A 15,192-nucleotide genomic window follows, 5' to 3' on the forward strand; every position below is an offset into this window, starting at 1 on the left:
ATTAAGAGTGGATACACCATCTTCTTCTCACTGCTGGTATAGTACGGGGGTGGGATGATAAGTAACTAACCACTGCTATTTAAAAAGTTAAAATAAAAAAAATATATATGTCATTTTTAAATTCGTATCTCTGGCCACCCGTGTTCTAAATTGGAATTTGGTGGCGTGAAAATTTTATTGATTTTTCGTCATTTGAAAATATATTTCATCAACTATTTTAAAAATGGATAAAATTGAACAAAGAGCGGTGATTAAGTTTCTTCATATGAAGGGCATGAAGGGGAAAGATACTCGTATCTATGACGAGTTAAAGAATGTTTTGGGTGAATGTGCTCTTTCTTATGACACAGTAAAAAACTGGGTGACTGAATTTAAACGCGGCCGTACATGTGTCCAAGATGAAGCCCGCCTCGGACGTCCAAAAAGCGTCACGACTCCGGAAATGGTCGTGAAAGTACATGATATGGTTTTATCAGATCGACGATTGAAGTTATCTGAAATAGCTGACACTACAGGTATCACAAAAGAACAGGTACATCATATCCTAAGTGAGGAATTAAATATGAAAAAGTTATAGGCCCGTTGGGTGCCGCGATTGCTTACGCATGATCAAAAAAGGATTCGGGTGCAAAACTCAAAAGAATGTCTGGACCGATTTCAGAGTAATAAGGCCGATTTTTTACGTCGATTTGTAACAACATATGAAACGTGGGTTTATCATTACACGCCAGAATCAAAAATTCAATCTATCAGTGGACACAATCGGGATGCCTGGCTCCAAAAAAAGCCATGGCTGTAAAGTCGGCATGAAAAGTGATGGCTTCCGTCTTTTGGGATGCAGGTGGGATCTTATGATAGATTACCTTCCTAAAGGTCAAACAATTAATAGATAATACTACGCTAATCTTCTAGATAAGCTTCATCAATGTATTTAGCAAAAACGACCAGGTTTGGCGAAAAAAAAACCAGCTTCCACCAAGACAACGCTAAGGTTCACACATGTGTTAAAGCTATGGCAAAAATCAACGAATTGAAGTATGATTTGCCCCACCCACCTTATTCGCCTGATCTAGCGCCATCAGATTTCCACTTATTCCCTAAGCTCAAAACTTTTTTGGGTGGACAGAAATTTGCCACAAATGATGAAGTCATAGCCGCTGTAGAGAAGTATTTTGAAGGCCTCGAAATAAATCATTTTATGGAAGGCATTACTGCTTTAGAACGAAGATGGAATAAGTGCGTAGAGGTTCACGGAGACTATGTCGAAATATAAAATTAATTTTATCACAGAAAGTTAAGTTTTTTCTTATTAGGCTTACTTATCATCCCGCCATCGTAGCATCATTTACGAAATAATTTATTAAAATTACTTTTTTTAATGTACGAGTATACTCATCGATGTGCCTGACACACTCCACTTAACAAGAAATATGACATTTAAGATTGATTTGGAAATACAAACAATCTGCGAAATCAGAGGTCACAAATCTTTATTTGGAACTAGCTGTACTCTGCGCGCGTTGCTACGCTTTTTTTTTTTATTTTTTTTTTTTGGTCGTACCAACTCAGAAACCTTTGTGGGCTCATGCACAACCCTTTACTGAAGATCATGACATGATCAAATGCATACTTTACGATTCTATAAAGGACATACAATTAGTATTCATTTCTATATATATATATAGATGAGATTTTATATATATAGATATTAATATTCATTTATATATATATATATATATATATATATATGTATATATATATATATATATATATGTATATATATATATATGTGAATTAATTCCAATTATACATGATAAAAATCTTAGACTTGACTATTCAATACAAAGACTTGGATGCTATTTAAAAGTCATAGTTTGGGTGATATTATTGATAAAGCTAGCAAATAAGCACAAAATAATACTTTTAGAGTCTTAACACAACTATAATCAATGTATATGCAGTGTTGTAAAGATAGATCTTAGCTTGAAATTCGAACACTTTAATGTTTTCTGGACGACAGCTTAAATCTAATTGAAATCCAACGACAAATGTATTTGCTATGTCCAATCTTAGGCCCCATTTCATTACTCAGTCTCAACCTCCATCTGCCAACAATGTCTAACGAAAATCAGTATTCCGAAAAAAAACTGATACTGTGCAACTGAACTATTTGATTGAACAAAAAAAAGACTCAAGGATCCGGATAAAAATAAACGCTTTCTGCTGCGCTTAAAAATTACGATACATACAATCAAATACAAATCATGATAAAGAAAGATTATATAACATAATAATAAGACCTTATTACATAATTATCTTAGTAACATTACAGTCGTATATATTTATTTAAAAGCAAAAAGAAATCTTCAATTGATTGACGTTAAGTGTTTATCCGTGAGATGTAATCGTTAAAAGCTAGACAGGTAGATTGGAGAATCTTGAAGCACTTCAGATATTATTTAATTAAAAAAAGATGTCTGCATTAGTTTTGAATAACCCTGAAAAAAGAACTGAAAATAATTTTATACCGTTCATTTAGCTTGTGCAAAGTATTTGGTAATGCAAAGCAGAGTATTCTTGCTGCTGTGTGGTTACGGCAGTAAAGAATATAGCCACCCCTTCTCTTCCCGTGGGTGTCGTAACAGACAACTAAGGGATAACAGAGTTCTACTACCACCTTGAAGCAGATCGATGGCGGGATAACCATCTAACTGCTGGCTTTGAAATACACAGGCCGAAGACGAGCAACAGCGTCTTTAGTGCGACAAAGCCACCCCTACGGTCACCAACCCGCCGGCCTAGCGTGGTGACTATGGGCAAAGCAAATGAGTTCGCGCCATTTTTGGTGTGAACTTGTAGAGGCCTATGTCCAGTAGTAGACTGCGATAGGCTAAAATGATTTCAATTGAAAAATAACAGAAAAAGCATTACATATGTCAAAAGTTTATTAAGTTATAAGTTTATAAGTTCGTACATTTTCCCTGACTTTTGCTCAGAAGTGGGACATTTAGAAGTTGCTTGAAAAGTATATTATTATACATTACTTAGTAGTAGAAGTTGAGAATAAACGTATTTAATTAATTATAGCTTCGACTCACGGTCTACCAACCCGCTGTTTTTGGCGTGAACTTGTGGAGGCCTATGTCCATCCTATGATGAGTCAGTATGCCTCTATTGCCAAACAGTTGAATAGATTTTATTTACGTTCTACTAATAAAGAGGTTTTTGTTTTAAGGTTCCAGAAAATATGAAGTCCGATAAGGTCCGAAAATTTAAGATGTGGCTCCAATCATAGCTTAAGGAGTATCCATTTAGCGAATGCGTTGGTAAAATACGGGTATTCAAATAGTATTGATAAAACTTATGCTACCAAACCTTTAAGTATTCATGTGATAGTTGATATAACTTGTAGTCGCTGTTTTTCAAACATGTTTTTCTCTATAACTATTTTAGTACTTAGTTAAAATGAACATTTATTTAGATTATATAGATTATATATAAGATTTTTTTTTCATCTGCGTTTAAAAATACTTCGAATAATTAGTCACAATTATCTGGTCTGTGGAACATAACACAAAAAATATCAATCGTAATCGAGCGGAAAAGGATCTTACTGTTTTTTTATATACGAGTAGGTAGTGTTGAGTAGAGGTTTTTTGACTTAAGTGTATAACTAACAGATTTTTTTTAATTGGCTTTTTGACAGCAGAGTTTTAAAACACTATAATATTATGTTTTACTGTTTTTTTTTTTTTTAATAAAGTTTAGTGCATGCTAATGAATACACTTCAGTGTATTGACGAAGGTCTATACCTTACACACATATACTGAAGTCACTTCTCCCCTATTAAAATGTATTTGATAGAGTAAGTTATGAGACTATCGTTTTACGCTGTAGGTACCTATTTATTTACTAACCGACTTCCAAATAATGAGGAGGTTCTCGATTCGACTGTTTTTTTTATGTTTATTACCTCAGAACTTTTTACTGGGTGAACCGAATTGAATATTGAGATCTGACATGTAATTTTCGAGTTATATATATCAAAAAATGCGTATTTACTTGACTATTTTTCGCCGATATACGTTGTATTATACCTCATAATTTTTTACTGGGTGTAGCGATTTTGTTGATTCTTATTTTAATTAAAAGCTGATGCCTTGTTTTGTGTTTCTTCTCTTTGAATTTGATCCAGATCTAACGACTACTTGTTGAGTAATCTTACTTTTAGAGTATTACTTACCGATGTGCTTGAATTCGGTTTTTTCATTTGCAAGCAAAAACAATTAAGTATGTTTTAAATACAATATTATTAACCGACTTCAAAAAAGGAGGAGTAGGTTACTCAATTTGACCGTATATGTATATGGAGTATATGCCGTATATATATATATACGGTATATATCTAAATAGTTCATCGATAATATCTTTTGAAATTCTTATCTACCTGAATAGAAACAGTATCTATCTGCATGGCTGCTGGATTTTAATGACTAGGGCTTTTTTTTACCGGCGTTGAAAAAGTTTATCCTGCACATAAATTACTAATATGATTTAATCGCAGGAGGTATAATGACCACTAGTTTGTTTCACCCCAATTTATGAACTACGTTTCGATGGAAAAAAAGAAAAACACATCATAAACTTTTATCTCTTGCATACCGTTATACGTCAGATAGCTTTAACCGTAATCAGCGAAACAGGCCCTTAGTTAAGTTAAGCCAATCCAGCCTATTACAGTCATGTGGACATAGGCCTCCCCAAGTTCCCTAAGTCAAGTACTACTAGTATGATAAATAATAATTAGAAATCGTTATGTTATTATGACCACTTTGCAAAATAATTAAATATTGATGAAATTAACCAAAAGCCTTTCGGCCGTTAAGCGATTTTAGTAAATATACATAAATACATGTTAAATTAAAAAGAAACAAAGGAATAATGTGAGGCTCGTGTAAATCACGAGAAAGAAAGATTATTATCACAGTTTTCCGTTGTTCTGACGAAGTTACGATTTCAATCGCAAGATACAAATTACGCAATACCGTTCTATTGTTTATGTTGTACTCTATGGTTAATAGAGTATGATGATTAACATTATACCATGGAATTATGGTAATTCAACATCATAACATTACGTTTGATGTGTAGTCAACTAACTTTTGAAGTAAAACTTTACGCACGCTTGACTTGGGCAGTAAGCTGGTGAATGCGTGACTAGAGCGTTACGAAACGTGTGATCGGGTGAGGCGAACGGAAGTTGAGAGGGAGATATAAGATAGATGGAGCTAAAGAAGTTTTACTGCAGTCGTGTGGTCTAAAGCATACTCGTTTTTTCTTCCAAGTAGTTAGATATACATATATCTGTATGTAAGTATGTCAATATCTTTAAATAAATTTATTTAATCAGCGCTCCGGAAACAAACATACATTAAGACCTTTACTTGTTACTAATTTATACTAAATTTGTTCGAATATCGGATATTTAAATCAGTATGTTGTTGTGTATGTTTTATATTTTATTGAGGTAGTATCTAATTAACTCGTTTTAATTTCTCTAAAAGTTCTATAGCTAAATTTTACAGCCAAATGTGAAAAAGTTTATATAATTAGCTGAAAATTAAGATTTTTGATGAGGTAACTTAATAAAGTTTAGTTATAAGTATTATCTACGTATTATATTACTTACATCAATCTAATTATTACGATTATGTATCTGGATAAGTTCGTCAATTTTCTAATACTCATAGTATATTTAATGGTACAAGTAGAATAATTGTGTTTGCTCGCAAACGAGAAAAAACGACTTCAATTACATCGACAAGTAATACAACGTAAGTAGACGAAAAAAATTAACAAACGCTCTAGGCGTCACTACGATTTTCGAGGGTTTCCCTCGATTTCTCTGGGTTCCATCATCAGATCCTAGTTCCCCTATCACGGTCCCATCCTCCTTTTTTGAAGTCGATTAAAAACGGGGAAGATTCCTTTTCTCAAAAAAATAATTTTACATGATAATGTCTCTTCATACCTAATTAATGCTATCAGTTCAATTCTTGATAAACAATATTTCTTGCTAGTGTGTAAAGAAAAGGCGTGAATAAATAATTAACACGACTATCTGTTACTCTTGCGAGCGCAGCAGGATAATTCGAAACAAATATTCGATCCAAAGAGAATCAAAAAATTCTAGAAATTAAGATTAGTTTGAAAGATTGGATTGTTGCTAGGAAACATCGTAATAACCTTATCACAGTAATCTTTACTGTGATAATTTGTTTTCCTATAATAGACCGAAGTTTTTTGCATTGGTTTAGAAGGATTTTTAATGTAGTAGAATCAGGGCGTAGGTAATACCTGGTTGCATTATACCACTTTTTTATTTACCCCGACAAGGAGTCTATTCTATGAGTCAGACACCCACACCTTCATTTAATTATTACGTTATTGCGAAACATACTACATAAATGCATTTTGTAGAATAACGGGAAAAGTTAAAACCCATGCAACCTATTTAGTACATAAATAATCCTCAGAGCGGCGTTGATTATCTAACATCATATAAAGTAGTAAAATCTTGACATTTTGAAACAAAATACTCCAATTAATTTACTTTAGTTCCCGAACGACCCGGTAGTGTAGTATAAAAATACCAGAACTATCACTTACCAACAAGGACATCTGATTCTTGGGCATCATAGTGACGTCTCCAGGTCTGACTCCAGGTCCGCAGTACGGTAGACTGGGTCCTCTGTTAATGGGCGGGTCGTGCAAAGCGAGTAACGCCGCGTGGAGACGAGCTCTTGCTGCGTTTATTCCTCCAGCACCACGGACAGCTGCCTCCACTACATGCCCTACGTCCTTCTCCCATCTTATTGGTGGTTTCTCTGTGTACTCCTTACTGCAAATGTATTTTATCATTTAGGGCACATCGTATTTTTATTGTCTTTAGAGTCCCTATTATCAGAATTAAAGAAAAAGTGCAAATTGCACTATTTAGCGATAAGATCGCCTTTGTACATCTTCTATTGTATCTTTCTTTATACGTGTCTGTATTTCGGTGTACATTAAGAATAAATAAATAAATAAATAAATAATTGCATTATACCTATAAAAAATCAGTCAAACTGTCATTAGAAGATTCATCAGTAAAATAATTTACCTGCATCCTCCTAAACATGCTCTTATATCATCCTTCAAACTCCTCGACAGCGTGCACGACGGGCTGCCGTCGGAGTCCGACGTGCTTTGAGATCCTTCGTTCTTGTCCGACACCGAGATCCGTATTACCGGCTCTGCCTCGAACTGCTCGTTCTTTGGTAAGTTTGGTGATACCCGACCGTGACTACCGCCAGCGCTGCCATACCCTGGACACAACGGGTATTACATTCAAATAATGCATTCATCTCGTATGGTTTTTAGGTCAAGTATCTTTAATTATTTTATATGACAGTCATCATCATCATCATCATCATTCCAGCCTATTGCAGTCCACTGCTGGACATAGGCCTCCACAAGTTCGCGCCAAAAATGCGTGAACTCATGTGTGTTGCCCATAGTCACCACGCTGGGCAGGCGGGTTGGTGACCCATATGACAGTCAGAATGACCTAAATTATATAAGTTGTTAAGCTTTCACGGCAAATATCAACGCTTCTACTAATACGGGATTAACAACTGAGGTTACTTGATTCACGCGGAACCAAGCATCTTCATCGTGACCGAAATATCGGGAGTTTCGAAATTAAAGTCGCGGTAAGTGTGTACAAGCGTTGTCCCAAATGAATATTGCACTTTTACAAATTATTTGGTTCTCTGCTGGTTTGGCCATATGAGATAAAATAGAACATTATATTGATTTTTTCTTAAAAAACTTTTTAGAGAGTCAATATATTCTGTGTTATTGCATTTGTTTTAAATTATTACGAAATTCACGATTGAGTATAACATTAACAGATAATTGCATAATTGATCTACTTTGTGCAACGACACGATCAAAGTAAGATATGGCGCTAAGCGTATAAAATAATTATTAAAATTTAAGATTGATATTCTGTAAGATACATTGACATAAGTACATTAAGCTACATTATCAACAAAAATCGTTTCATTAGGGATCGAGAGTGAGTGCGTGATTTTCATTACTTTAAAGCCAAATAGCGTTCTTTTAATACTTAATAAAGACATCTAAAAGTTTTTTTAGCGTGTCATTACAAAGTATCTGAACTAGCTACGTAATTGAGTAACCAAGGCCAGGTTGCGGTCGCTACCGTGTAACCGATTCGCAATGACCTTGAACCGGATGCTTTTATTCTTTAAATTTTGAAGGACAGTGATACGGTGATAGTGCCTTTACACGTAATTCTTCACATGTTAATCAATCATCGAATAATGGAAAAACACGAGATCAATTAATAATTCTTTTGTCTCAAATAAATCGAAAAGTGATTAACGATATTTCAACTTCTGAATTTATTATCGTCTACTAATAATAAATTTGTAATATTAAATTCTTTTCAAATTGATGTCGATGATTTTAGTGTTTGGAGGAGTATTTTATCGTAACAATAATTTTATTTCTTACCTGAAGAAGTGGAAGGTGCTCTACGAGGCACGTGAGGCGCACTCGTTGATTCACCTTCCGTCACATCTTCGTCCACAATGATCACTACCTCTTGTTCTTCTTCCTCCGTGTATAGAGGATTTGACCTAAAATATACCACGAATTTAAAAGGCTTTTCAAGAAATCTATTTAATATCGCAATAGCTATAAACTGATAGGACATTTTTATAGTGTATATTATTAAAGAAATACGTACGTAAAGATGCAATCAAATGCCAAATAAAACCTATTCACGATCATCTATTGCATGTGGAGCATACATAATATCATTTCACAAACACCTGTCCACTATAATCAGATGCCTTTCTTATTGTTTTGCTTTGATTTGTTTCCATAAGGTAAGATCACGATGTACATTACTGCCAAGCTCTTCAAATTGCAAAAATGAAGTGGCATTACCATCACGTACTAAATCTAGATACGCACGATGCATGCAAAATCGCTACAGTCATTGTCAAGTCGTTGACCTCATAACTGGTTTCTACATCGACAAATTTACGTTGCACATGATTTAACAAAGTAACTCGTAATGCAATACAATAGGTCTGCGGTAGCTGTTTGAAAATATTGGCAGAAAATCTAACGAATTAGTGTATTCCCGCTTTGTGATTGAAGAACTATCCATTGTTTATGCAATGCGTTTTCCCCTTTGTTTCAAGGATTTCTTCGTGATTTGTCGATATTGTTTGTTAAACGTACAATAAACTGTGGCTTCTTTGTGTGTTTACGATCCGTTATTTATGGTATAATTTAACTACAGCTACCTAAATGATCAATAGCATCTTGGGATTTTTTTTAATTTTTTCGTAGTAGTTGTAAATAATATTTCGTTATTGTTATTTTAGTGCTTTTAGAGGAAACTCATGTTTGTTTTCCAAATTTTGCTTGAAACGCGTATATATAAAAATCATTTTCAGATAATACTATTATTATATACAATAACGAAACGACGATAAGGATTCAGCCTAAGAGGATATCATCCCACTGCTGGCCATAGGCATAGCAGCCTTGAAATGGGCAGCATAATCCAACACGCTGCATCACTGCAGATTGGCGGATATATTACCTACTATGAGTAACGATCGCTATTAGGTCATATTATTGTTGGTGGGTGGTTATTATTTATATGCGTTCGCTAAATCTAAGGTTTATAGTATTTTTCGTTAAATAATAATACCTATAAAGTATATGTGTTGTTTTCATTATTTCTCTATTATCACATTCTATTAATAAAATGAAATATTCGGTTTGCTTTGCTTGAATCCTCTAAATTTTTATTTATAGAAAAATTGATAAAAATACTTATTATTTACCCTTATGTAAAAAATTATTTTCTAAGTTATGTTAGGCAAAAAAAAATTGCGAGATGCAAATTTCATAATATTTAAACTTATGCCATGACATGATAAAATTTCTCTGTGACATAACAATGGATATGTTTAGCAAGATTCTAGGCGGTTCCATAGAATGCACCATGACGAAGAACGTGACGACTATATTCTGACATACTGCCATTGGGTTACGGAATAACTCATAGACGGAATTCCTTGTTTTTGTAATTCCATTCATTTCTTTTTTAAGCCACTTTCCGGTTTGATGTACAAAATTACATAAGAAGTTAAAGTCGGCAAAAACATCGCTATCATACATTTTAAAACAAAATTGTAAAATAACCACAGGAAGAGTATCTCTTACATTTAAAATTATATTTTATTAAAAAGTTTTGGTTGTTGTTTAAAATCAGGCATTATTACATGGTGCGACAAAGAAATTCCAATTTTGCAATACCCATCTAATGTTTTATCGTATACCACCTTTGATAATGTGAAACCATCCACAATATGGAAGCTGTTTATAAGTTAAACTAATTTTGAGAAAGAGAGCATATTCAACTACCTAATCATACGAGTAGGTATAATTGTAATATTATTGTTAATATCATGGAGTAACATATTTTACAATTTCGGATTTTAAAATATTCGGAAACTGCATTCGACCATAATTATATAAAATAGCACAGGTAAATAATACTAAATTTAACTTTTTCAACCCAAAAATGAGGGTTTTATAAAATTTGACCTTCAAGTTTGTTTCTACGTATATCTGTGGCATCGTAGCTAAAAAACAAGTCGCTCAAAAAGAAATTACTGCAGATTTTCTTTTTAATTTTAAATTTATCCTAGTAATTATAAACAATACTGCACCTAAGGATGGGCGGCATGTCATCGAGGGCGCGCAGCGGGTGGGGCGGCGCAGGCGCGGGGGGGCCAGGACGCGCGCCGCACGCGCAACCCCCCGCCTCGCTCTCGCGGCGCCCTCCACTCTGGTAAAATAAACACAATTATAACTTCTAAATATAATTATTCCCGTGTGTGTCCCTAAGCTTTGTAACTAACAAAATAAGTAAGATATAGGTCGCCTTTTCTACATTTTTTGTTTTTTTTTTCTTAATTTTTTGTACTTTTTTTTGTGTAGTTAAGAATACAAAATAAAAATAAGATGCTGTATCATGATTACAATGCAAAGTGATGTTTTCCAGACTCATTATCCAGATAACCACACCACTCACAAACAATCATAGGGAACGGTTGATTTGACAAATAGTATTATGCGAGGTCTATGTTTTGCAGTGGATAGTATTGAAAATTAGATTATTAGCACAAATAAAAATAAGCTCTATCTAGTTGAGTTTTTTTTGACTTTCGTTACCAGCCTTCGGCTAAGTACCATTGGTTTTGATTACAAAAGAACAACAAAAACAACAAATTAAAATTTTAATTAATTCTATAAAAGAAGTAGTCATTAAAAATTTTGAAGAATATAGCTGGCCAAACAGGCGGTTTTTTAGTGATATTTGCGCTTGTAAAACATTATATTTCAACTAGTGAAGTAGCAGTAGGTTAGAATTGAAGAAAAGAAGTTATATCTTAAGCTAAATACAAATCTAAAAGCAAGCATTTTATTAACTTTCTATGCATAAAAATGCGACGCAGAAAGTAAATCGTATCAGCGAAGGACATATTGACATCTTGATTAGTATTCAAAATTTTTATCAACTTTAACTGTCGGACGGGAAATTCTGCTTTAGATATTAGTTTAAACCTACTCGTACATTCTACAGAAAATTTCTTCTTTCAAATGTCAAATGTCGTTTGCTAATTTTAATATTTCCGTTTTCTCTAAAACACGCAAGCACAATTATTATTTGTTTAAAGTAACTTGCAATTAGTATTACGAAAAATAAAGATGTGGCTATAAGTAGATAGAAAGTATACCTTAAAAATTTACTTAATTAAATAGTATGGACTTACATATGTGTTTACATCATTTAGAGACATAAATATGTACACATTATTTAAATTATTTTACGTTGCCTCTCGATAAGATCAAATTAATGAAGAATTCTCGGATGCGCAGAGGATTGTTTTGAAACGAATTGCTTATTAATTGACTGTTTAGGCCCAACAGAGCCTTGAGGAAAATTCTTAGCGCAATGCAACTAAGGTTCGTTGGCTAAAACAACTCAAATTACTGGCATTTTAACGTGTAATCGTTTCGACAGGAAAATCATTAAGATAGTGTAAGTATATACTTTCAACATACTGACCGACAAACATTGAATTGATTTGAATATCACATTATTAAACGTAATTTAAAATCAATAAACAAGAAAAACGAGTTACGTGACGAAATTTTTTAAGTAAATTTTACAAAAAAAAAAATGTACGGCTATTAATTTTATTTAAATTTAGATAAGCAACCTAAATACTCATAAATAAAATGGATTATCTCTTTGCCTTATAAGGAAAATGCCTTGTCAAGCTAGCATACACAAAGTTAAGATTACAACATAAAACGCATGACAAATCACCAATCAAATGTACTCAAATGAACATAAGTTTATTTAACCATTTAATCAATTGATACAAAAATTAAGTTACATTATTTAACAATAGGTACATTAAATTCTTGAGTAAATGAGAGTATTATAATTTTACTTGAGATAACAAACTCTCACTCTTTACATAAATTAGATAAATACTATTACATAAATGTACAAATATATAACAATAATTTATGACATTAGTATGGTAAAAGTTAATTTTGCATTTAAATTTAACTTGATTAAGCAATTTTGTTACACTCATATCATTATAAATGTTTGACTTCAAGAACTTGTTTACTTTTAAAGTGCATTTGATCATTTATATATATATATATTTTTTATTTAGTTTCAACGTAGCGTGTACGAGAAATTGTTCATACTACCTAATGCATAACAAAAGACCTACTAGAAAAAAATGATAAAAGAGATTATGAACAACAATACAATCTCGCTCGAGGAGCGGAAAATAGAAAAGGAATCTGAAAATATGTACCAATTAAGCTTAATCGAATACTTATTTAAACATAAGCGCAAGTACCAGAGATTTACATACATTCTTGATGTTTGTTATTGATTATCAAGTATTTGTATGTATAATTATATATTCTTGCAATATGTTTGAAAATAATAAGCCGTTAAAAGAATGTTGTTATTAAGCCAAAAACTTTATTTTACTTTAATTTTATTTGGATAGCTTACAGCTTATTATAACTATAACTAATACAGAATATGAATTAAAAAAAAAGCTAATAATAAGCTACCACATATAGGTTAAGTTTAAAGTTAGTTAAAAGTGTGTTTCCTAATAAAATGTTTAGAAATTCAGTCCCCATGAACTTTTACCTACCTACCTACCTACGTGTAATGAAACATTTACCTATGTACTATTATTTACCTATGTATCTATACTATATGTTTCGTATTAGTACAAAAACATTAGCCATTAAATGTTCGTTTTTTAGTCCGTCCTAACATCTAATTACAAACATCTTTTGCAAAAGGCATACAAAAAAATGTCTTAACATCAAGTTGTTTGAATGAAGAAATTATGTTGAAGCAGTCGAAATCAGCTGTATTGTGTATACATACAGTTAAATATATATACTTAACAATTTAACGTAATTATCAAGTCTTACTTAACACCTTGGTGTGACAATAGGAATTGAGGGCGTCTCGGCTAGTTGACTTGTAGGCTAAGAGCTGCCGATTGTGAAAAATACACACTGTTTATCTCGACGAGAATAGATACGAAAGACGAGTTGTACTGGTACAAGTTAACAAAGTTTGAGGTAGGTCACCGAGAGTCAAGTCAAAAATACAACAACACAACCCTCTCCAAGAGTACAATCGGTAAAAATCTGTACAGGTAAGCATATCTTATAAAAATAAACTTTTGCGGGGCAATCCCTTTGTAAGATTAAAACTCATTTTATTGTAACATCTAGGCCTGACCGACAAATATTGGTTTCTACAGTATTTTTGGGTGTCTTTCTATAAACGACCTGGCTATATCTAGGGTTTTGACGAATATTTGCATATACTCGATAAACTGTATAGATTTATCATAAAAGCGCAAATGACCTAAAGTACAAAATATTGTATGAATATGCTTATTTTTAGACTTTTTAATTAAAGTTTTGATTACAAGAACGACGACTAAGAAACATAAAAATACATCAAAAGCATGTAACATTGAATGCACATGAGTTGATATCGCTAAGTATTCTGGAGTACAGCCAGTTGTGCCACTGACCTTGTAAATTTAATGTACCTTTACACAAAATTAAAACGCGTTAAGAGGGTGCTATCTCTTAGGTTATACGCTAGTGGCTAGCTATTATGATGTTACCATAATATTATAATATTGCCTTATGTGTTTGGTAACATTTAATAGTACTGATGTAAGAATTCTTACATAAGTTTTGTGGGTGTAATTGTGGTTTTTAAGAACTCAATCCCATACAAAAGCTGGTAAAATCTTAGATAAATACTTATTGTTCCTACTAATATTATAAGAGTTCGTGTGAATGGATGAATGTTTGTTATTCATTTCAAAAATTATTGAACTGGTTATATTTATATATTGATTTATGACATCATATTAATTGATTGATATTGCTTGGTGCGTAAATTCAGAATGACACGTTTTTAGGCTACGAAAATATCGAAAATAACGCGATTCACCCCTGATATACAGCCAGTTTATATTAAAAATTCGTTTCGATGTTTATGACATGTTGTTACATATATATGTTTTATGTTATTTAATTTTATGACAAATTAATCCGTACGAGAATAAGTTAAGAAATTAATTTGTAGATAAATAGTAATATATAGTAGTAGTAGTATAATTAATTAAAACTATCAGTAGGTACTAACGCAATGTATTCCTTGGATATTTCAAATATATCCAGTAAATCAATATCCATTACAAAAACTACTACAATTAAATTATTTTAATTTCTATTACAGTACATAAGTATGAAAAAGACGATCGTATGACAAATCACTCCACATTAAACCTTAAAACAATATTAGTCGAACAATATTTGACGAATTGGATCATGTGTCACGGATGTGACACGGCCTTGAAGGAACATTCGAAAATTAACCATCAAACAAATAAATTACTAAAGGTAACCTTGCGATATCTCTGTTTTTTTTTTCTTGAATAAGAATTTTT

General features: G+C 32.5%; 1 protein-coding gene across 2 annotated transcripts in view; it reads right to left on the reverse strand.

Annotated features, from left to right (window-relative positions):
• LOC123661599 overlaps nucleotides 1–10,844 on the reverse strand; it is a 46,430-nt gene extending 35,586 nt beyond the window's left edge. The window contains exons 1-4 of one of the 2 annotated variants that reach the window (XM_045596557.1): nucleotides 10,828–10,844; nucleotides 8,585–8,709; nucleotides 7,164–7,368; nucleotides 6,671–6,872 (exon numbers count right to left, since the gene is read on the reverse strand). In XM_045596557.1, coding sequence (XP_045452513.1) covers nucleotides 6,671–6,872; nucleotides 7,164–7,368; nucleotides 8,585–8,709; nucleotides 10,828–10,844 — 549 coding nt within the window. Of the gene's footprint in view, nucleotides 1–6,670; nucleotides 6,903–7,163; nucleotides 7,369–8,584; nucleotides 8,710–10,827 lie in introns of those variants that run through there. The other variant, XR_006744363.1, reaches the window with a different exon arrangement.
• Nucleotides 10,845–15,192: the final 4,348 nt, after the last annotated feature.

This window comes from Melitaea cinxia, chromosome 17 (genome assembly GCF_905220565.1).
Source record: "Melitaea cinxia chromosome 17, ilMelCinx1.1, whole genome shotgun sequence".
Taxonomy (NCBI): Eukaryota; Metazoa; Arthropoda; class Insecta; order Lepidoptera; family Nymphalidae; genus Melitaea; species Melitaea cinxia.